The 22,179-nt window shown below is 41.9% G+C and overlaps 1 protein-coding gene across 3 annotated transcripts in view; it reads right to left on the bottom strand.

Moving 5' to 3' along the window:
- TTC3 (tetratricopeptide repeat domain 3) overlaps positions 1-22,179 on the bottom strand; it is a 63,363-nt gene that overhangs the window by 5,279 nt on the left and 35,905 nt on the right. For all 3 annotated transcript variants that reach the window (XM_077927332.1, XM_028727150.2, XM_077927334.1), the window contains exons 28-44: positions 21,700-21,951; positions 20,854-20,900; positions 19,861-19,914; positions 18,501-18,577; positions 17,108-17,260; positions 15,417-16,284; positions 13,900-13,965; positions 13,239-13,388; positions 11,849-11,988; positions 10,022-10,090; positions 9,135-9,231; positions 7,947-8,047; positions 4,334-4,421; positions 3,911-4,015; positions 2,347-2,783; positions 936-1,053; positions 11-247 (exon numbers count right to left, since the gene is read on the bottom strand). In XM_077927332.1, the coding sequence (XP_077783458.1) occupies positions 11-247; positions 936-1,053; positions 2,347-2,783; positions 3,911-4,015; positions 4,334-4,421; positions 7,947-8,047; positions 9,135-9,231; positions 10,022-10,090; positions 11,849-11,988; positions 13,239-13,388; positions 13,900-13,965; positions 15,417-16,284; positions 17,108-17,260; positions 18,501-18,577; positions 19,861-19,914; positions 20,854-20,900; positions 21,700-21,951 (3,059 nt within the window). The remainder of the gene's footprint in view (positions 1-10; positions 248-935; positions 1,054-2,346; positions 2,784-3,910; positions 4,016-4,333; positions 4,422-7,946; positions 8,048-9,134; positions 9,232-10,021; positions 10,091-11,848; positions 11,989-13,238; positions 13,389-13,899; positions 13,966-15,416; positions 16,285-17,107; positions 17,261-18,500; positions 18,578-19,860; positions 19,915-20,853; positions 20,901-21,699; positions 21,952-22,179) is intronic.

The raw sequence follows: 22,179 nt of genomic DNA, 5'->3' as shown, positions 1-22,179 counted from the left end.
AAAGACCTACAGTGGCATCACTTGATTTCTTCCACTTTGATTTTGATGTTTCTCCAACAGTTTTCCAAGGCGTGTGACTTGATGGAGGTGGGAGAGTCGTCTTCTTTGTTTTTTCATTAGCAAGTTTTGACTTGGAGAGGTTAGACACGCTTCGTCCTGGTGCCTTCAGCAATTTTTGAGTCTGATTTCTGCTCCCTCCAGAAGTGGTGGAAGATGCCGCTTCTATTTTCCCCGAAGAAGGGAGAACCTAAAGAGAGATAATGAAATCTCAGTTGGTTAGAATGCAGTGCTGATAACACCAAGGTTGCAGGTTTGATCCCCGTATGGGATAGCTACATATTCCTGCATTGCAGGGGGTTGGACTAGATGATCCTCAGGGTCCCTTTCAACTCTACAATTCTATGATTCTATGATTCTATGATTCTATGAAATCTGGTAATATCTTAAGAAAATACCAGGGTTGTAGCTCAGTGATTGAGCTCATGCTTCACATGCAAAAAGTCCCAGCATCTCCAGGTAGTTGGTGGAGAGGCCTTGGATGAAATCCTAGGCAGCAGCTGCCAATCAGTGTTTTCAATACTGAGCTAGACTGAGCAACTATATAAGGCAGCTTCCTATAGCCCTATACTCAGTTCTCCCATCCTAGCAGACCATTTGCAACTCACACCCCTGGTCTCCACCCTCGAACTGCTACTGATCCGATGTCTGGCTGTGGTCGCTTTGGCCAAAACTGGTTCTCCAATCTGACCTAGCTGTGGATCAGTCCAAGGCAAGGACTTCCATAGATGCAGCTCCTCTATTTCGTAACCTAGACAAAGAGCAGGAACCTGAACTTCCTTGTACCACAGAGATCCCATGCCCTGACACACACATTATATATATATATTTTACCATAATTTGTGTTTTCAGCATTTCAAACATTTCTGGCAACTTACCTTTTTCTTGCTTGGATGATCCAAAATAGATTCTGTTACCCTGTTTAGGAGTTCAGCTGTGCTCCATTTGTTTCTATTCTTGACTTGGACTTCTTCGATGAAATTTCCAATATCTGATCTGCAGCAGGAGGAAGAAAAGTTATACATTTGTTAGCAGTGTGAATACACAGCGATGTCACAAAGAGCCTTCCCCCCCCCCCCCGATATCTATAAAGGTAAAGGGACCCCTGACCATTAAGTCCAGTCGTGGCCGACTCTGGGGTTGTGGTGCTCATCTCGCTTTATTGGCCGAGGGAACCAGCGTAAGCTTCCGGGTCATGTGGCCAGCATGACTAAGCCGCTTCTGGCGAACCAGAGCAGCGCACGGAAACGCCGTTTACCTTCCCGCTGGAGCGGTACCTATTTATCTACTTGCACTTTGAGGTGCTTTCGAACTGCTACGTTGGCAGGAGCAGGGACCCAGCAACGGGAGCTCACCCCTTTACGGGGATTCAAACCGCCAACCTTCTGATCGGCAAGTCCTAGGCTCTGTGGTTTAACCCACAGCGCCACCCGCGTCCCTTCCTGATATCTATATTGGCAGCTAACAACATAGATCTCTGGATGGCTTGCAGAAAGCTTAGGTACATGTTAGCCCCCTGGAATATCTGACTCGAATATCTGTCTTTTACAAATATGGAGCCAATATCCAGCTATCAATTCATCTCTACCCAAAAGCAACCTGGCAATTTTGCTTCCGACAGTGTTTAGGAAATAGACGGTCAGGGTTCCACTACAAGTTCAAAAGGTTACTATACAGTCAAATGGCATTTTTGGAAGAACACTTAATTTCCTTAAAACTGCTTCAGGAAAATCTATGCAGGCGAAACACTCAACACAACAAATGGTCAGCATCAAGCCCTATAGGACTGAAAATATTTGAGCAATAGGGTCATTGAGAAACTGAATCTTATCAGTATCCTGAAGCAAGACTCTGCTCAACTTACACCAACCAGTGGAAAGCAAAGTAAAAATAACTGGGGACTACTCTTCTGTTGATGCCAATGCATAGCTATATGGATGATAAGGCACTGCTGCCAAGTCTGGAGTTTGCCTGTATCAAGACAAAGACCATGATGAAGGACCACAAAGAACAGGTGTGTCTGCTGTTGTCAGATAGTGCTCATGCTAATGGCAAGAAGGGCAGCTGCCATTTTTCTACAAGCTCTTGTTTAACCTAGAAAAAGTGCAGTCAGAAGCAAGCAAATGTGCATTGCTCTGCCACGTTATCTTTTTAGATGGTTATGTGCCAGGGTTACGACATTGAAAATCAGGGACAAGGTAGCAGCTTGAACTAGGAAGGGGAAAAACATACACCAAGAGGTAGTCTCCAGCAGAACTGTGAGGAATCAGTTTAACCAATGGGAAATACCTTGTAAGGTGAGGAAATATAATTATGAGTTGATCAATGACGTCTTCATATAGTTGTGGCGGCGCTGGCCTACTTATAGCATTAGCATGGTCCAGTCCTGCAGCTGCTGCTGCTGGTTCTTCTTGGCTGCTGTCTTGCAGCTGGGTGTCCTGGATAGATCTTCTAGAGTTTCCTGGTGACTGGGGTAGGCATATGTAATCAGAAAGTGACATATCTCTGCAATCAGGAGACACTTCTTCCAAGCCTTTATTTGCAAGGGAGTACTTAGAATCTTTCTTGGTTATTTTATTTCCCATATGCTTGTTAACTATGGAGTGCAGAGGATTACCATCGTCAGAACTTGAAAAGGTAGCAAACAAATTAGAGGGCAGGTGCGGAGCTGCAGCTGAATACATTACAATGGCTGGATCATTAATAGGAGGCCTCTCATGTGTTACCTGAGGAAAAAAAGAACAGCCCAAATAAGGCGAGGAATATTTTCAAGCATTCTAAAGAATTCAAGCTTCTGATACTTCCAGGGTGGCTTTATTATTATTATTATTATTATTATTATTATTATTATTATTATTACAGTGGTACTTTGGTTTTCGAATGTAATCCGTTCTGGAAGACCGTTCCGACTTCCAAAACGTTCGAAAACCAAGGCGCAAAGGGCAGTCTGCAATTTTAATTGAGAAAATTGAGACACTCAGCAGAAGCCGTTTGACTTCCGAGGTGCATTCGAAAATGGAAGCATTCACTTCCGGGTTTTTGGCGTTAGAAAACCAAAACGTTCGACTTCTGAGACGTTCAAAAACCAAGGTACCACTGTATTATTTTTGCCCCAGCCATTCTGGGCAGCTTCCAACAGATATAAAAACATAATAAAAAATCAAACGTTAAAAATTTCCCTATAAAGTCTTCACAATCAAATTGCCCACTAAAAATTAAGACAAAAAGATACAGTTTCAGCTTCATCTGCTTTACCCAGGTGGGCACTGAAACACCATTGGGTTTTTGGAAAAGTAAGATTTTAAAGGTGCAATCTGCTCTTGTCACGTTATCCCATAGGCACCAAAATTATAAGCAGAAGACTGCCTTGAGATTTTCTGTCAGAGTGCCTTTCACTCCCTTCAGAATGAATCACCACCATAACCCTTTTCCTACTTCAACATCCCCGGGCTCTTCAGTGAAGGTGCTGCTGAACTGTGGCAGGTGGGCTGAAGATCTGAAAGAAGGAAGATGGGAAGGGGCTTCTCGACTCTCTTCACCACCCTCTGCTCTTCCAAATAGTGTTGGGGTCTCAAGAAACCGGATCTTTGAGGCTGCACCTCACCCCAGGAAATGCAACTTCGGGAAGCCACTGGGATGTGGCACTGTGTCTCCTCCACCCCTCGCCACATGAATTGTTTTGGTACACATCAATGCACTGGAAAGCTCGCATGAGCAAGATGGAGGTGCTACAACGTATTTTTCAATATGTGAGTTAGATATAATGTTACTTCATATTTTAGATGCATCCAATCTATAATGTGAATTTCACGGTGCACTGGCTTTCGACACAAAACAGTTAACAAAGACTTACGGGTGAGAGGACACTCGGAGCTTGAAGTTCTGGAATTTCCACTTTGGAGATACTATCCAGAAAGGCACCATTTTTCACCATGTAAATTCTCTCGTCAAACTGCCTCTGCAAAAAGAACAGAGGGGAGATATTCGAAGTGAGCAGTAATGTTTCCCTAGCTAAGCAACTCTTCTTACCGTTCAGCTAAACTTCCAGTGGCTTCAGATAGGATTCTACAGAAACACTAGTTTGACCTCTTCTATATTCTTATGTAAATAGGACACATTTTTAAAAAGGAAAAAAAGTTATAAAGTCCTTCCTAGGGAGAAATCGATACATATTATTCTGTATACAGAAATCTGCAAAAGAAGTTAATTCACTTCTATTGAAAAGAGAAAGCTATTAAAACCTGTATCTTTACAATAGTTAATATAATAGACATACCTCTGCTTTCCTAATTTCGTCTTTGGTATTAGAAATAAAGGACTCCCAAGAATTAATTTGTAACTTCAACTGGGGTACTGAAGAGTGGCTGGGGGGAGACACAAAATTTTAGTTAGTTCTATGCCATGGTGATAGTTTGAGATTAAGAAGGACTTTCAAGAAAAATAATGCTACCCCAAAATGACATTCTAATATTTTAATCCAGAGAAACGATTTGATTTTTACTGTCTAGCCTGGACAGCAGTAGTCAATATTCCAGATATATATTCCAGCACCTGGAGTGAACACTGTAACCTAGACTCATCTGAAGTACTAGAGTTTGTAACATTTTAAAGTATGTGTCCTCCAGTTTTTCTCCAGTCTTTTAACCAGAGGCTTCAAAGAATGGCTTTCTCTAGACGATAGCAAAACACAGAGGGGGTCTTCAAATATAAGTACTGAAAGACAAAGTCACACGGTCCCAAGTGGGAATGAAATTATTATTATTTAAACATTAACTGTCCATAAAATTGTATAGTGTACACACACACACACCGTATTTTTCGCTCCATAACACGCGTTTTTTTCCTCCTAGAAAGTAAGGGGAAATGTCTGTGCGTGTTATGGAGCGAATGCTTCCCTCCTCCGTGGTTTCCAGCGGGAGAAGAGCCGCTGAATGGGGAGGAGAGAGGGACAGAGTGCCTGCTTCTTTAAAGGAGCAAAGCGAAAGGGGAGAGGGGAGAGGAGCTGCTTACACAAGTGTAAGCGGCTCCTGTCCGGTTGGCTCCTTTAAAGCAAGAAGGTTCTGCTTCTCTCCCTCCTCCCCACTCAGCGGCTCTTCTCCCGCTTTGCTGGAAATAGCAGGAAAGATTTTCAGCTTGCTAAGGGGGGGGGAGGGAGAGAAGCAGAACCTGCTTGCTTTAAAGGAGCAAAGCGGGAGAGGAGCCGCTTACATGAGTGTAAGCGGCTCCTGTCCAGTTGGCTCCTTTAAAGCAAGAAGGTTCTGCTTCTCTTCCTCCTCCCCACTCAGCGGCTCTTCTCCCGCTTTGCTGGAAATAGCAGGAAAGATTTTCAGCTTGCTAAGGGGGGGGGGGAGGGAGAGAAGCAGAGCCTGCTTGCTTTAAAGGAGCAAAGCGGGAGAGGAGCCGCTTACACGAGTGTAAGCGGCTCCTGTCCGGTTGGCTCCTTTAAAGCAAGCTGGCTCTCTGTATCTCTCTCCTCCCGCTTTGCTGGAAATAGCAGGAAAGATTTTCAGTCTCCTCCCGCTTTGCTTTTCAGCTCGCTAAGGGCGGGGGGGGGGGAGGGGAGGAGGGAGAGAAGCAGAACCTGCTTGCTTTAAAGGAGCCTACCGGACAGGAGCCGCTTACACGAGTGCTCTCTGTCCCTCCATCTGGAGGCTCTCTGTCCCTCCAGCAAAGTTTTTCAGCTCGCTAAGGAGGGAGAGAAGCAGAACCTGCTTGCTTTAAAGGAGCCTACCGGTAGGCTCCTTTAAAGCAAGCAGGCTCTCTGTCTCTCCAGCAAAGTTTTTCAGCTCGCTTAAGGGGGGGGGGGAGGGAGAGAAGCAGCACCTGCTCCACGCGTGCTCCTTGTCCCTTGAGTCCTTTTCCTTCCCTCCCCACTTAAAACGTGGTTACAAAGCACAGATCCACATGGATCCTCAGGATTTTTGCACTGGGTCACCCCAAATTCACCATCAGATCACATAGCATGTCCATGGCTACAGTTTGCACCAAAAAAATCACACACCCACTGTTACCTGGGGCTGCAGTGGTGCAAAAACATGGTTACAAACATGGATCCACATGGATCCTCAGGATTTTTGCATTGGGCTACTCCAAACTCACTGTCAGATCACATTTCTGTGGCCACAGCATGAACCACAAAAATCATACATCCACTGTTTCGTTTAGAATATTTTTTTTCTTGTTTTCCTCCTCTAAAAACTACATGCGTGTTATGGTCGGGTGCGTGTTATCGAGCGAAAAATACGGTGTATATATATATATATATATATATATGCTTTCGTAGATTTTCACGGGTATAGGAATGCAGGTTTTGGTGTCCTCGGGTGTCTTCCCGTGTAAAAGTTGGGGTGTCTAGGCGACGTTTCGACGAGGTCTCACTCGTCATCTTCAGGCTGGTGCTTTCGGCTTCTTGTTACTGGAACAGTAACAAGAGATCCTGAGATCCTGCTCTGTTCCAGTAACAAGAAGCCGAAAGCACCAGCCTGAAGATGACGAGTGAGACCTCGTCGAAACGTCGCCTAGACACCCCAACTTTTACACGGGAAGACACCCGAGGACACCAAAACCTGCATATATATATATATATATATATATATGCAGGTTTTGGTGTCCTCGGGTATCTTCCCGTGTAAAAGTTGGGGTGTCTAGGCGACGTTTCGACGAGGTCTCACTCATCATCTTCAGGCTGGTGCTTTCGGCTTCTTGTTGCTGGAACAGAGCAGGATCTCAGTGTTTGAGTTCCTATAAATACTGTTGAGGAGGTGTGGCCTCCAATGTTCTAGGCAGAGAGGAAGTTCCCAGGCTAGTGTGCCTTTTCTTCTTTTGTTCCTTAATTGCTTGAGGGATATAATTAAGGAACAAAAGAAGAAAAGGCACACTAGCCTGGGAACTTCCTCTCTGCCTAGAACATTGGAGGCCACACCTCCTCAACAGTATTTATAGGAACTCAAACACTGAGATCCTGCTCTGTTCCAGCAACAAGAAGCCGAAAGCACCAGCCTGAAGATGATGAGTGAGACCTCGTCGAAACGTCGCCTAGACACCCCAACTTTTACACGGGAAGATACCCGAGGACACCAAAACCTGCATTCCTGTACCCGTGAAAATCTACGAAAGCATATATATATATATATATATATATATATATATATATATATATATATATATGAATCCAATTTGATTCTGAAGAAGCACAAAGCAATATATAATCCTGGAGATCATATCAATTATTTTATCTCTATTGTTTGGAGAACTTAGTTATTTTTATTCAATGGCTGGTGCTTGGAGAATTTATTTGTAATTTTCCAAAAATACATAAGATTACATGTATAGCCTGTATTTAAAGAATCTTTATTTTTATATCATTTCCTTGTAACTTGGGTACTGCAACTTTGTCTTTCTTCTCCAGAAACTCCCATTATCATATGTAGGATTGGGTGAACTAATATAATATGTACCAATATAGTGGATCAAAGTCAAATATGGTCCCAACATAGAACCCAAAAAGTTCAATACGTTACTTTTTTACGCAATACATGGTACCTTGGGTTACAGGCGCTTCAGATTAACCGATTTCGGGTTGCGCACTGCGCCAAACCCAGAAGTACCGCAATGGGTTACTTTCAGGTTTCAGCGCTCGCGCATGCACAAAACGGCTAAATTGTGCTTTGCGCATGCACAGAAGCGCCAAATCGCGACCTGCGCATGCACAGACGTAGCGCTGTGGGTTGCAAACGTGCCTCCCACACAGATCATGTTCACAACCCGAGGTTTCACTGTACTCGTTTTAGTGAAAGAAAAGATGAAGTACTGATGGTACTTCTGAGAGAACTTTCAAGCAATCTTATTTAAATGCTTCATTTGTGGCATGCTCATATTCAAAGCCATACCTTGTCATGAACTTCAGATACTTAAGATAAGTTTCCGCATCTGTTGCTATTTTGCCTAATTTATATAATTCTGTGTCCTTCCAGTTTTCAAGCACAGAAACCTAAAAAATAAAATTAACTGAGTTTAGATTTAAAAAATCTAATGGGACATTACTTCTGGTATAACTAATTCTAAACATTTCCATTCATTCACCTGCCTGAAATACTGTCATGTTTAATGGGGTAGCTTCACTGTCCCAGCTACTGGCTGTGTCCTTCCTACTAGGTTATTGTTTTGTTCCTCAACATTAAAAACAATCTTATGCTCTGAGTTTAAAATTCATTTATTTGACTGCAAAGGCATCCTATTCATCTGGCAGCCTAATACGATTAGCAATGATACGAATGAATCCAGATAATATTGAGGTCATGGAATTTATTGCGGCAAGCCAATAAAACAGCAAAAAGGAGGAAATTAAAAATCATAAAAGGGACACGAAATATTTGAAGGCAATTATATCGTTATCCTTAAAAAAAACAAAAACCAGTCACTTCTAGGTACGTGGCAGAAACACTACAGTGGGGAATACAAAACACTATTGTCCACGTGCAAAATTCTGAGCACCACTGGTTATACAGCAAAACTGGAGTCTATCAGAACAGTCACAGTATTACCGTACTTTTACATCTATAAGACGCCTCCATGTATAAGACACCCCCCCTATTTTGGGGGACTGAATTTTAAGAAAATGAGGGGAGATGGCCCAAAGTTGTTGAGCCTGCCCCCCCTTCCCATGCAGCTGCAGCCAGGAAACACTGCCTAGATCGTTTCCTGTGCACAGAGGCATCAGGGGAAATTGTGCTCCCACAGCCAGCCAGTTGGCGGGAGGGCAACTTTCCCCAATGCCGCTGCACGCGGGAAACGATCCAGGGAGTGTTTCCCTTGCGCAGCAGCATCAGGAGAAGCTGCACTCCCGCCAACCACCAATGCCACTATCCGTGTATTGGACGACCCCAGTTTTTTTACATGTTATTTTAGTAAACAAAAAAAAAACCTCGTCCAATACACGGAATAATACGGTAGTTCTTTAAGTGGCAAATTTCTAGGCAAGGATGAAGCGTTACAGCAATCTTCTAATGGTAATTGAAAGTGGGCAGGAATTTGTGGGAAGTAGAAGAAAGCAAGGTTGCAACCCAGGACGTTTTTACCTCAGCTGCGATAGCTCGTGCAACACACTCCTGGTGGTCCTCCCGTCTTTTCTTTATAAGCTCCTCCCTTTTTACTTTTTCATTTTCAAATTTATTACTAGGGAGTAAATTCAGAAGGTTACTTATTTATTTTTATACAGAGATTTCAACTAAACACAATGCACTATATTCAACTAACTTTTAACTCACTGAACTGAAGTTAGTCATATGGCAGGTCCATTGAAATTGATGGACTTAAGTCTATCGATTTCAGTGGGTTGACTGATGGGTTAGTCAGACATCATCCATAAACCAGAAAACAAGGGCAATAAAAATTACAGCCATTATCAATCTGAAAACTACACAGAAGCACCTACAAAACTTCAAAGCTCAATATACACTTTAACCATTTCCAAATGTTTGGGTAAATAACAGAGTTTTAAGCTGGCACCAAAACAAAAAGAGAGTCAACACCAGCCATGCCTCAGAGGAGGGTGTTCCACAACCAGAGTGCCGCTATGGTGAAGGTTGTTAATACAGGCTTACATTTCAGTTCAATCAAACAAGCACATTTTCTTTAAAAATATTACTGCTACATATTTCAATGGTTTTTCTAAGTCCTAAAACTTCATTTTTCAACCCTCTAAGGCAGCCTTTCTCAACCTGTTTAATTGTGACTATTCAAACATAATAGCTTAATATGATTCTTATGCTTTATTATTTCCTTGTGCAATATTTAACAGGGACACACCTTGGGCCCACAGTCGTCCCACTTGGCTTGCCTTTCACAGCTTGAATAAATTCTGAGCATTCGGACAGAGCAACATACTCCTAAACCTACCATAGCCTTTTGAGAGAACTTCTAGTGTCCAATTAAAAACTGCTTAGCAAAGCAAATTTAAGCTTACCTGATCTCAAGGAATTCATCCAAATGTAGTTTGTACTGCTTATCCTTCTCATCAATGTTTCTCATGTACCTGTTTCGTTATACAGGCAGGTTATAGGAAAAAGAAGGCTCACGTCAAAATAAGTAAATAAATACTCATTCAAAACAAAATTAGCTAACTACATTAACCGTACTCAAACCTTCATTTTGTTAGAAGCCCGTTTTCCTTTTCACCCCAAACTCCTATTTAAAAGATGGAATATGGTTGTATCCAATGCTGTGCAAACAAACTTTCCCTCACACTGAAAGACTTTCCTTCCTCCACTGTCTCTGCAGCTGGCTGTGCACTCCCAAAAAACTACTCTGAAGTGTAGTAGTACTTCAAACCTTTTGGAGCTGGTTTTGATGGCATGCAGGAGGGAGGAGAGGAAGTGAAAGTCGCATTGTGCACGTGGAAGTCTGTTCTGCTCCTGCAATGGCAGAACTAGATACAACCCAATGTTTTCTGCATCAAGAGCTGTAATATAAATCTTATAATAGAAGGGAAGACAGAGACCAGGGCAGAGTCTCAAAGAGAAAGCAATTCATGGGTAGGCAGCCTGAATCACTGCTACGCTTTGCCAAGACAAGTCATAATATAAGGAGCAGGCCTTAAAATGTTCTGACTAGAAAATGAGTTAAAAGCAAGCACTCTAGAACTACAGTATGACAACTCTCACTCAGCTTTCCAAATAATGGCACTGAAATTAGCCAAATTAAAGGTAAAGGTACCCCTGCCCGTACGGGCCAGTCTTGACAGACTCTAGGATTGTGCGCCCATCTCACTCAAGAGGCCAAGGGCCAGCGCTGTCCGGAGACACTTCCGGCTCACGTGGCCAGCGTGACAAAGCTGCATCTGGCGAGCCAGCGCAGCACACGGAAACGCCATTTACCTTCTCGCCAGTAAGCGGTCCCTATTTATCTACTTGCACCCGGGAGTGCTTTCGAACTGCTAGGTTGGCAGGCGCAGGGACCGAGCAACGGGAGCGCACCACGCCGTGGGGATTCGAACCGCCGACCTTTCAATCGGCAAGCCCTAGGCGCTGAGGCTTTTACCCAAATTAATCAATGTCTAATTAAACTTCAGGTACTGATATAAAATACACCGATAGATGAATAGCAGAAAGACCAGACTGATGTAATGTCATGAATCAACAAGCAGCAAGTTCGAGTATTGTGGAGATAGCAGGGTTACACCACATCTTCACAAAGTATCCATATAGTCCCATAATGTTCCAACATCAGTATTCACATGCCTCACTAAACAAGGGTTTGCTGAAGAATACACTGTTTCTGTGCTTCCTCATTCTACTCATGCCAGAGAGAAGGCACTAGGAAGCATTTGCTTCTGCTTTTAGTTACCCACAGCTTCCAGTCTCATCTGAACCTGGATAAACTGTGGTTAACCTTAGTTTAAATCAAGGCAGCTCCAGAAACACGTTTGTAACTGGTCAGTTTTAAAATTGCCACAGCCAATGTTGGCCACAATTTGTCAGTCAAGCCATAGTTAGTCAAAGGCAGAAGGAAAAGCTTCCAAACTCCTTTGCTTTGCCATGCAAGAGTAGAGTTAGGAGTGTGCAAACCGGAGGCTCATTGCAGCTCACCCCTGCTTGTGTATGTTATGGTAAACTGTGGTTTAACACAACATGCAAATGTGGTTAGTTAAGTGCAAGCATTGTAATAAGCAGAATTAAGTGTGAGTAGTATTATTGATACAAGTTTAGATGTGCAAAAATGTAATCACTTGCATAACCTCTTCCCTTCATGACCCTCCCCCGCAAACCAGCTTTCACTTTTAGGAAAAACTTACCCTTCATTGGTTTCTGTTAGCTTCCTTATTTTATTCTTTCCCACTTTTAATCCTTCTTGATTTTCCTTCTTCTCCTGTTGCCATCTTTTCATTTCTGTTTCTGCATCTTGATGTAACCAATCCAGCTCTTTTCTAGCGAGCTATAAAATATGGGAGGTGGTAGTCAAAGACAGAAACTTAGCTCCCAAGTCCAACAATATATTTCTTTTGTCATCTGGTTGTACCATTGCTCCGTCTGTCTGATTAGTGCATTTTTATTATTGTTTCTGTTATGTGAAACTTGTTTAAATGTTAAAAAAAAAACACAAACATATTTTATAGTGAATATATGCAAAGGGAGAGAAGGATGTGGTTGTGAAGTCTAGCCATTATCCTGAACACAAAGGACTGAAGACCCCTCTCTTAAGTGTATTCAGCATTTTGTGTACCTGCAACTTTGACTTTTCCTTCCAAAGCATGTTATTCATTCTGTGTAGCAAAAAGCATTTAGTCACTCCATTTCGAATACAGGGGGAGATTCTACTTTGGGGGGCGGGGAGCAAATGCCACTAAGAATACTAACATAGTATACTGAGCAAGCCACGGGACTGTACAAAGCACAGCCATAACAGGGACACATATCCCATTGTTTTTAGTGGAAGGCACTTCCATGTGATACTTTTGATCCAAAGATAAGTAAGTGGAAGAAAAACAGCCACCAGCACTGTTCTGCAAATGTTTTTATGCGGCTACCATAAGTTGTTTCCTCTGAAATCTTATACTTGTGGATGTGCTGCAGTATACCTGAAGAAGCGTCTCCACCCCCCATCGTTATGCCAGGACACTGAGGTCCAGCTCCGAGGGCCTTCTGCCAGTTCCCTCACTGTGAGAAGGGAGGTTACAGGGAACCAGGCAGAGGGCCTTCTCGGTAGTGGCACCCACCCTGTGGAACACCCTCCCAACAGATGTCAAAGGAAAAAACAACTACCAGACTTTTAGAAGACATTTGAAGGCAGCCCTGTTTAGGGAAGCTTTTAATATCTGAAGGACTATTGTATTTTAATATTTTGTTGGAAGCCGCCCAGAGTGGCTGGGGAAACCCAGCCAGATGGGCGGGGTATAAATAATAATAATAATAATTATTATTAAGTGGGTCATCATCTGCCTTTGTTCAGTGCAGTCCGTATATGTCTATTCAGAAGTACATTCCCTTAAACTCAATGGGATTACTCCCAGGTACACAAGTACAAGATTTGCAGCTTTGCTGCTAGCTGTCCCCAAAATCCTTTAGGGCAGACCTTACATCCACAGAAGGGCGTCTTTGGAGCCAACACACTATGTTTAGGAGTTTAAGTTTCAACTGTACTGATGGTCATTTTTCTTTGATGCTATATTCATGAAGATTTATTACCTTGTTTACTTGAACAAGTTGTAAAATCTCAGCTTCTAATACATTGATTTCTTCAGAGCTTCGATATTTAAGCTGCTCATATTTTTCACCTGCTTCTTTAAGCTGCTCTTGTAGAACCTGGTGTTCTTTTTCCATACGTAACATATCTCCCTGAAAAAAGAAGTATGCAGATCAAATTTTAAATGCTACAACAGTGAAGTTATAGCCCGTATATATAAGGCACAGTATAATCACTGTTCTTGTCACCCAAAAATGTTATTGCCTACAAAGTTCTTCAATTTTTCAAAATGTGTGATATGAGAAAAATCATGCCAAGGGAATACGAAATTTCCAACAGAGCTAGCACAGTTTCTTGAGTTATTTCTACAAAGAAGTGCAGGTACATAACAGCCGCTAAACCAACAGAGATAAAAGTATTTCATGTAATCTTAGCCACGTTGCAGAAGTTAATACTTAACCAAATTGGAAAATCAACTAAAAGAAACAATAAACTAAGTAATTAAAAAGAGAGAGAAAGAGATGGTACTATCTGTGAGCAAGGCTCATGGATATTTCAGCTTAGAGGTTTACATAATAGCATTTTTCATTTGTTAAAACATACTCTGAAGTATGCTTTTGCTTCCTCACTGGGCCATCTGTGGACATCCACTCATGCACTTACTTGTTGGGTTTCATATGGATGAAAAGGCAAAGTATTGATTCCCCCGTCTGCTAGTTCTTGATCTACCTAAAATGCAAAGAGCCAGAAACTGTTTCAATAGAGGTTAGTTATATCCCAACATTTCACAGACAATGTGTTTCCCATAGATCGTTCCTTTGCCCGGTAAATATGTACGTAGTTGTGTTTCCTCAACACCACCACCCAGAAAGCTCAATAAATTGAGTTATTTGATTTTATAACTTCTGAGTGATGCCTAACTGCAAGCCCACCACCTGAAACTGAAGTGGCAAAGGTAATAAAGAAAAGCAGACTCAGCACGTGAAGAAGAGTTTCATAGTCCCTGAATACAAGCAGCTAATTGTCGGCGAGAACAATAATACTTTCCTAACAGTTCTTCAAAAGAAACTTGTGAACTTGTCTTCAACCATCCATTTGACAGGAGGGGAAGGACATTTGTCACGACAAGTCGGTGGAAATGAGCACCTCTCACACACTAGGTCTGTAGGAGTGCACCATAAAGGTAACATACAGTGCCAAGACTAAGGATTATAATGCTGTGTGGGAGAAGGGGGAAGCACAAAAAGCCTATCCTCCGGCCAGGTCTCCTTTGATAGCCTGAGAGTGGCCTAGAAAAGTCTTTCTCCTCTCTGATCAGTCCTTGGTCAGCAGGCCAGGAAAGGAGGGAGAACTAACAAGCCTTAAAGGTCATTAGAGCCAGGTGCCATTCCAGGCACAAAGGGTATCCCTACTGGAAACTGGGAAGCTGCCTTATAGAAACATTGCAGAAATCTGCTCCCTAAATTACATTTGTGTTCTTTAAGCAATATGAGGCTAATAGGGCCAAATGCAAAATGAAAACAAGCAAGTTTGATTCCAGGTCCACTTTTTTCTAGAAGTTCACTAATCTTAACACACTATTTAGCTCCAGTGAAAACCACCTTCCACACATTTTTCATACACAGAATACAGCTGTAGAAAGGGAGAGAGGGTGGACACATGAGTAATGCTATACATGGATATCATGTGCTGTTTTGTCCATTATCATGCAGGAAGCTGGCAACAGCTTTTCACATAGCAAAATAGTCATGTGTGTCATAGTCATAGTCAAAATAGTCATAGTCACAGATGATACAGATGCACAAAGGAAACTTGCGATAATGGCCTTGTATCCACCTAATGAACTTAGTTTTGGGTACCATGTTTGAAAGCTACATCCATGTTGACTCTCAAGTCTAACACAGATATTTAAAAAAATATTAGTAATAGTAATTTATATTGCTTTCCCAATCTCTTTTTAAAAGAAGAAACTTCTTTGCACACTGAGATGAACATAGCAAATGTAGCTAGCATATTACAGACAACATGTCTATAATTAAATTCTTTATCAAGCGAACAGGCACTGAAAGAAGCAAACTGATATTCCACACCAATGAAACTCACTCCAGAGTTTATACATGCAACACAGAAAAACAAAAACAGCTCCACAACGAATACTGTGCACAGCTTATTATTCTCACCTGAATAGCAATCATCCTAGAACGGGGTTTGTTTCTTGCTGCAGACTTATTAGTGGTTTCTATTTTAGTAACAGAGTCACATCCAGCTTCATTACTATTATTCTCAATGTTATCAGGATTATTTTCACAAGAGCAAATGTCAGACAATGCTGACAGTTGCACCTCATCTTTCGCCACAAGAATATCTTCACCATCCTCGCTTGATGTCACTTCTGGGTCACTATCAAGGAAAGCATCTGAATATATATAATTAGATTGCTCCAAAATATCTAGCATTTCAGGAATCGTTGGCAACGTTCTCTCATTCTGATATTCTGATTGAATCTCATTCAGAAATATTGGGTGGCTTTGGGGTAAAGCTGAAGGCAAAGAGGCATCTGGCATAGGCAGTGATGCTGCTATCATGTCAGTTACCGGAGTGGAAAGGGAGTATGTGGGAACGAATGGACTAAAAGTGGAATGGCTGGTAGTCATATATTCCAGAGTATCATGGGCTGGAGTATTAGTAGATACTGACACATAAGGATTGTTAATATATGAGGTGGGCTGGAACTCTTTAGCAGCTGGGTTTAAACGTGGTTTGCTGTTTTCTTGACTATGAAGGCTTGCCGAAGAAGTTTCTTCATTTTTAGTCCTTTCTGCAGCTCCGGTGACATCCGCATTTTCCTTCAGCATCACCGAATGCTTCATCAAGCCAATAAGGTTGCCAATCATAACAAAACGTAGAGATTCCAGAAGGAAAGATTTCAGACCACCAGCATCCTCCACTATTTTACGAGTGTCCGCAGGAAAGTGTTCATACTCTCCAACTAACAGTGGATTATCAATTTCCATGGGGCCATGTTCTTCCAAGATTTGAGAAAAATAGCTGTGAAAGCAATCAAAGTCATATCTAAGTTCGAGAGGAAGCTGTGCGATCACAACTCATTTAACGTTTGAGGTTTGAAAACACCTTCCGATCTCACGTCAACATTTTATTTTATGTAAGTTGATAGAATAATGTTGTCACCCTAAGCACCAAACCGTGACTTATGATGCCCAAGACCATCATGCCAACTTGTCTCCCCCTCACCAGGGACCAACAGGCATTTTTAAACACCTTTGCCAACTTGAACAAGCAGGAGTCAATGCTTTGGGTGGCAATGATTAAAACTGCATGAGTTTCAGGTGCAAATATGTCAAGGAAAAAGGAACTAGAGATGCACACAAAAGAGAGGAACGCCTCAGAGAAGAAACACATGGGAAAGGAAGTGCCCCATCGTATTTCCAATGCCTGTCCCCTAAAACGTTCACTTCCCACGTTTCTTGCTTTCTTTGGCAGCAAGAAGATAGAAGTAAATGTCAGGAAACAAGAGAATTCTGTTAGTGCTGAGTAATCAGTACCCAAGTATAACCATTAGTAATCATAGGAAGATTTCAACGTCAGGAAAGTCTGAAACACAAGCTCTTGTTCCTATGCCTTACTGCTAGCACCTATGTGCTCAATCCTTAAACTGCTTTTGAAACCCAGGGGAGTTAAAGATTCCATTTGGGAGCTCGGGTGGGAGCAGACTCGAGAGAAAACTCTAAATCCCAGTCCTCCTCCTCCTCTAGGAATGGGGATGATGCCTATATCCAAGGGACCCCAGCTCTACCTTCGTTATTTTTTTGTTTGTTGGAAAGTAAAGAAGGAAAAGGAAATGGAAACATACTCATATAAGCTTTCACACGTTGGGTCTGGGTAATTGTCCAAAATTCTCTGGTAACTGCTACCGGAGGAAAAATTATTATACAAAGCTTCAAATATTGCCACATGCTCATTAAGACCATCTGGGATTCTGAAAGGGTCACGTGGATTCATAAAACTGTTGGGAAGACAAAGAACAGACTTTAAGAAGAGCAAGCTCCTTCTGAATGGAAAGCTCCCAACCCACAGTGAACAATAAAAAGCTCAACAGCCGTTTTATTTGTTTTAGGCATAGGCCGTAACAATAACAAAGAGACATGCTTTCAAGCGTAAGATGAAGATTAGAATAAAAATAAACTAAGACAATAAAAAAACAACCTCAGCTGTACAATTTATAGTAAATAATAGGAGCACTGACATAGTCTGGATATTTTGCAGCTGTTAAGGGCAACAGTATGTACTTTCCGGGTTACCTCATTAATATCTGCAAATAAATGCTCTATTTGCTATCTGTCTGACCATTAAATTCAATTCATCCCACCAGGAATTACAATAGGAACATCCTTGTTATGTCATCAGAGATGGAACATTGAGATATATTAATGTGGGATATTCTCTGTAATGGCTTCTCAAAAATACAACGGCAGAGATTAACAGGAATATTATAACAATGCGTCTCTGGAACTGCCAGCAGCATTTGAATCTGGAGTAAAGGATTTCCTCGGGGGGGGGGGGGGGAGGACAGAGGTTCAATAAATAGAATTCGTCATGTTTAAATATTATCATGGCACATCTTAAACTTGGTTACAAGGCACATTGCACTTGCAAGTTGTCATGGATTCTGTTCTTAAACTATTTGCAGGGACATAAGGCTTAATTAATTAGTCCACAGAAAAACCCATATTGCACCTCTCTTATTCTCAGTCACTCATTTAATCAATAGATGAAGAAAGAATACAAGGGCTTCATTTCTCAAAAGTAACATTTTTCAGGTATCTCTGTCTCCCAAGACACTGGAAAAACATTAAGTTTTAACAATGAGGAATTAAGATGTTCACATCTAATACCCCCAAACTAAGAGGGTAAAATTCAAGCTGCCTGGTTAACAATTTTATTGTCTGATTAGTAAATTTTATTTTTCAGTTTTCTTTATTTAAATACACTGTGACAATTGCAGTTCAAAGGCTTAAATCTCCTTTCTATAAAACGTCACTGTGTGGTTCAGGTGCCATAAAAAAAAGAGGCACATGCGTAACACTCTCATTGGAGTCAAAGGAATTTAACAGTGCACTAGTGTTCTCAAAGGTAAGTCCCATTGAGTTCAACCAGACATACTTCCAGGTAGGTTAGTTTAGGATTGCAGCCTAAAGGTGTTTTGGCAAGAGCGTGCTCCATGCATTTTTTGTGCCAGAACTTACAAGGTGCTTTCTTCTGAAAATATATTGTCTTCCTCTCGAGTTACTGTACCAACTCCACCAGACAGGACTAAAATAGACTAAATCAACAAGGAAAGAATTGAAACTTGTTACATAATGACACGTAAAATTTTAAAACGAAGTAATCCATCTTCAGGATTCAACAGACTTGTTTATATAATCTTTTTTCTCTAGTTCACATTTATTCAATGCCCCCCCACCAAAAAAATGAGGTTTGGCAGTGTGATTGTAAGAAAAGTAGATTGCTCCACAATATTCAACTGTGCCCTCCACTCACAGAAGGTTCTTTGTTACAGTGAAGCTTCTCTTCAAGGAAGGAGGGAGGCCATTTTCACTGCTTCCCTCTTAAACCCCCTCCTCCCACCCACTCCAAATCTGTTCTACGGATAGGAAGACCACTTGGAACAACATGGGAGGTGGCACTGGCATTGGAGGTGCAGGAGAAAGGGGGAATTAGAGAAAACCAGCTCCTCCTCCTCCTTTCTATCCCCAGGAGCCACCTCTGGAGCAGAGAGCCTTTTAGCAGCAGTGGGATGCAGCTGGATACACACCCAATTCTATTATTCAAAACTAGAAATACAAAGCAGGAAAATACTACTCAATCCACAGTGACTCTTTAAACCTGCAGCATACATTTTCCTCCAAATCTACTGTTCTGCTTGTATGCAAAATTATGTTGATAATGGACAGGAACACAAGAAGCCGCCTTAAATCACAACAGACTATTAGGATGAACAAGATCACTACTATCCACATGGACCAGCAGCAGGTCTCCATGATTTTTGAGAGGCAACATGACCAGTCCCACCTCCTCCTACTGAGCTATGGCCTTTCCCCCAACTGATTAAAAACTAAGGAGCTGGTGCATGCTGCTCAGGAGTCTCACTCTACCCCCACTTCTGGCCATGCCAGGAGCAACATGCCACAATACCTGCCTTGTTGTTTCGCCTGAACCTGGGCCCAAGGTTTGCTTCCTTCACATCAAACCACAAGGGGTAAACCAAGCTCTGTTCTTGGCTTGCTGGTCATGGCCTGGTTGGAGAGAGGCAAATCACATGCCCAGCTTTAGAGGATGTGACGAAGCCAAGGCTTGTGGTTTGCTGCTCCTGGCATGGCCAGGGACATGGGAGGGGCAAAGTAGGGACATCTACGCAGCATGCACTACTAGCACACTGCTCATTCGCATTTCAGTTAGCTAAACATCAGCTATGGTCTAACTTGGCATGTGAACCAGGCCTGAGGAAGTCTAGAAAGAGAGAAGAAATTGAATAGGCATTTACTAGCTTTGCTTCTTTTGCTGCATTCTACCAGCATGGACTCCTTTAAAGAAATAAAGATATACCTTTGGTTCCTTTGCCTTCTTTCGGTTTCTGTTTTTAACTTTGATAGTATTATTCTAGGCAGAAAAAGAGATGGTTTAGTAGTGACTACCACCAGGAAAAAATATTACCATAACACTGCTTATTTTATTTGCACATTCTACTTCCATTCTTCACCTTCACTAGCAAGGAAACAAAATCCCTACGTCTGTTTCCTCATTTCTTTTCTATTTTTCCCCTTCAGAGCAACATGACGCCATGTATAACTATTTCAATAAGAGCTCATCATGATGACAAACACCAAAACTAAATGATCGCCGTGTGGTGGTACCTCCCCCTTTGAAATGCTCCTCCCTCAGACATGAGATTGGTGCTATCGCTTTACTTATTTTGGTGCTAAGTGGAAAAAGATATTGGTTTGCCCAGGTTTTTGCAGGAGTCTGTTGAGCCTACGACGACGTTGCATGCCCTGCTGTGTACGTACGAAGGGTCCCTTAACGGATGCAAGAAGAAGGGTCTGCAGGACAAGCCATGTCAGCAAAGACACAGTGTCTCTAACAAGCTAATAAGCAACATGATAAACACCAGAAATTTGGTGAATACTCAAGATTCCAATACCCCGTGACTGGGCTGAAAGAGGTTTGGAACAGGTTTAAGTCTTTCCATGCCATGTTATCATCCCCACTGCACCTCAGAACACCCCTTTTGGGGGTCTTTCACTAGCGTGAAGTCCCACTGGCTGAGCTGTGGTGAGGGGCACTCGGGCAAATCTCTGGCTCAGCTACGGTGAGACTTGTGCCCTGGCCCAGCTGGCAAAGCCAAAAATCTCCTGAATGAAAAGTTCTCTCATCCCAGTGGACCGTGGGCTTGGACTGCGCTATAACTCTGCAATAAATGTATGTTATAAAAGCAGCAGTGCAATATAAGGGGAATGCTCTACCTAAGTATATTAGAAAGGGTTCTGGTTGCAATGTATTTGCTTCAATTTCAAGAAAGGGATAAACATAAAAACTTACTGAGGCAGTTGCATTCTCTTCCTTCCTTATTACAGTATACCGATTATCTATTTTTAAAATAAATTTTATTTAAAAAACAAAACAAAAATCTAAGACAAAAGCACAAAGCTCTAAACAGTTTTGAACAATTTCGCCATAACTTTAGTAAATAGCCCTGTCCTCTCGTGGTTGTGCATATGCTTTAAATCATTATACTATATAGAGATATCTAACCATGTTGGCCAAATAATTACAGTACTTTGATAAGAGGCCTGAGTTCTTACAACACAGTATATTTTTAGCTGCTTAAAGCCAATGGTTCTGAATCAGAAGAAACTTGTCTATGTCCTGCTGAAATCAGTACAGTCGTACCTTGGTTTTCAAATGCCTTGTGACTCGAACATATTGGCTCCCAAAGGCCGCAAACCCCAAAGTGAGTGTTCCAGTTTGCAAACTTTTTTGGGAAGCTGAACGTCCAACGCGGCTTCTGACTGGCTGGTTTCTGAACTTTTTCGGAAGTTGAAAGGACTTCCAGAACGGATTCTGTTTGAGAACCAAGGTACGACTGTACATGTTTATGACTAAAGTGATATTGAATACATAAACCACCATACACAGCAACAAACTCAGAACCCGCCCCATCAAGAAAGCAGCATATCCCCACGACTGAAATTAGAAGGGTAATGGAACATGGGGTTTTGCATTTCCCTCCTCATGTGGGCTGAACCACCTGCACAGAACCTACAATTCACCTGGTCTGAATCCTTTCATTGCTGCCCACCACTGTTCCCCTCACAAAAATCTATAGAAGTTATTGATAAAGTTAAAGAGATAATGAACTCCCTTTGGTCATCCTAGTATACTTACCCATGTTATCAAAATAGTCATCTAAGTATTGAAGGAGAGATGGAAAATTCTCTCTGTTCTCTTCTAAGAGCCATAAAAAACACCGAAGTTCTATCAACGACAGCTCATCTATCATATCTGGAGATGTGCAGGTGAACTCCCTGCCTAGTTTAATGCCATATTTCTCATTCCACAGCACTGCTATGAAGTCAAGATCAAGCTGTAAGATGCATGTTCCATACTTGGCAAAAAACTGTTTTGTAGCTTTTAAACCTGCAAAAATAAATATAAATTATAACACCCAAAAGTGGATTCACATCACAGAATATATTTTGCCCTCTAGGGCAGACATACACAAGGATTTGACCTGCTTACATTTCAAAGAAGCATTTTTTGGGGTAGATCTCCAAGAATTAGACCAACTAGATGGGGGATAGTATAGTGAAAAACTCATTATCTGGAACTTGTTAAAATTACCAGCGCCCACCCCAAAGCTGGGGC

This window comes from Podarcis muralis, chromosome 4 (assembly GCF_964188315.1).
Source record: "Podarcis muralis chromosome 4, rPodMur119.hap1.1, whole genome shotgun sequence".
In the NCBI taxonomy this organism is placed as follows: Eukaryota; Metazoa; Chordata; class Lepidosauria; order Squamata; family Lacertidae; genus Podarcis; species Podarcis muralis.
This window is presented reverse-complemented; position numbering and strand designations above follow the sequence as displayed.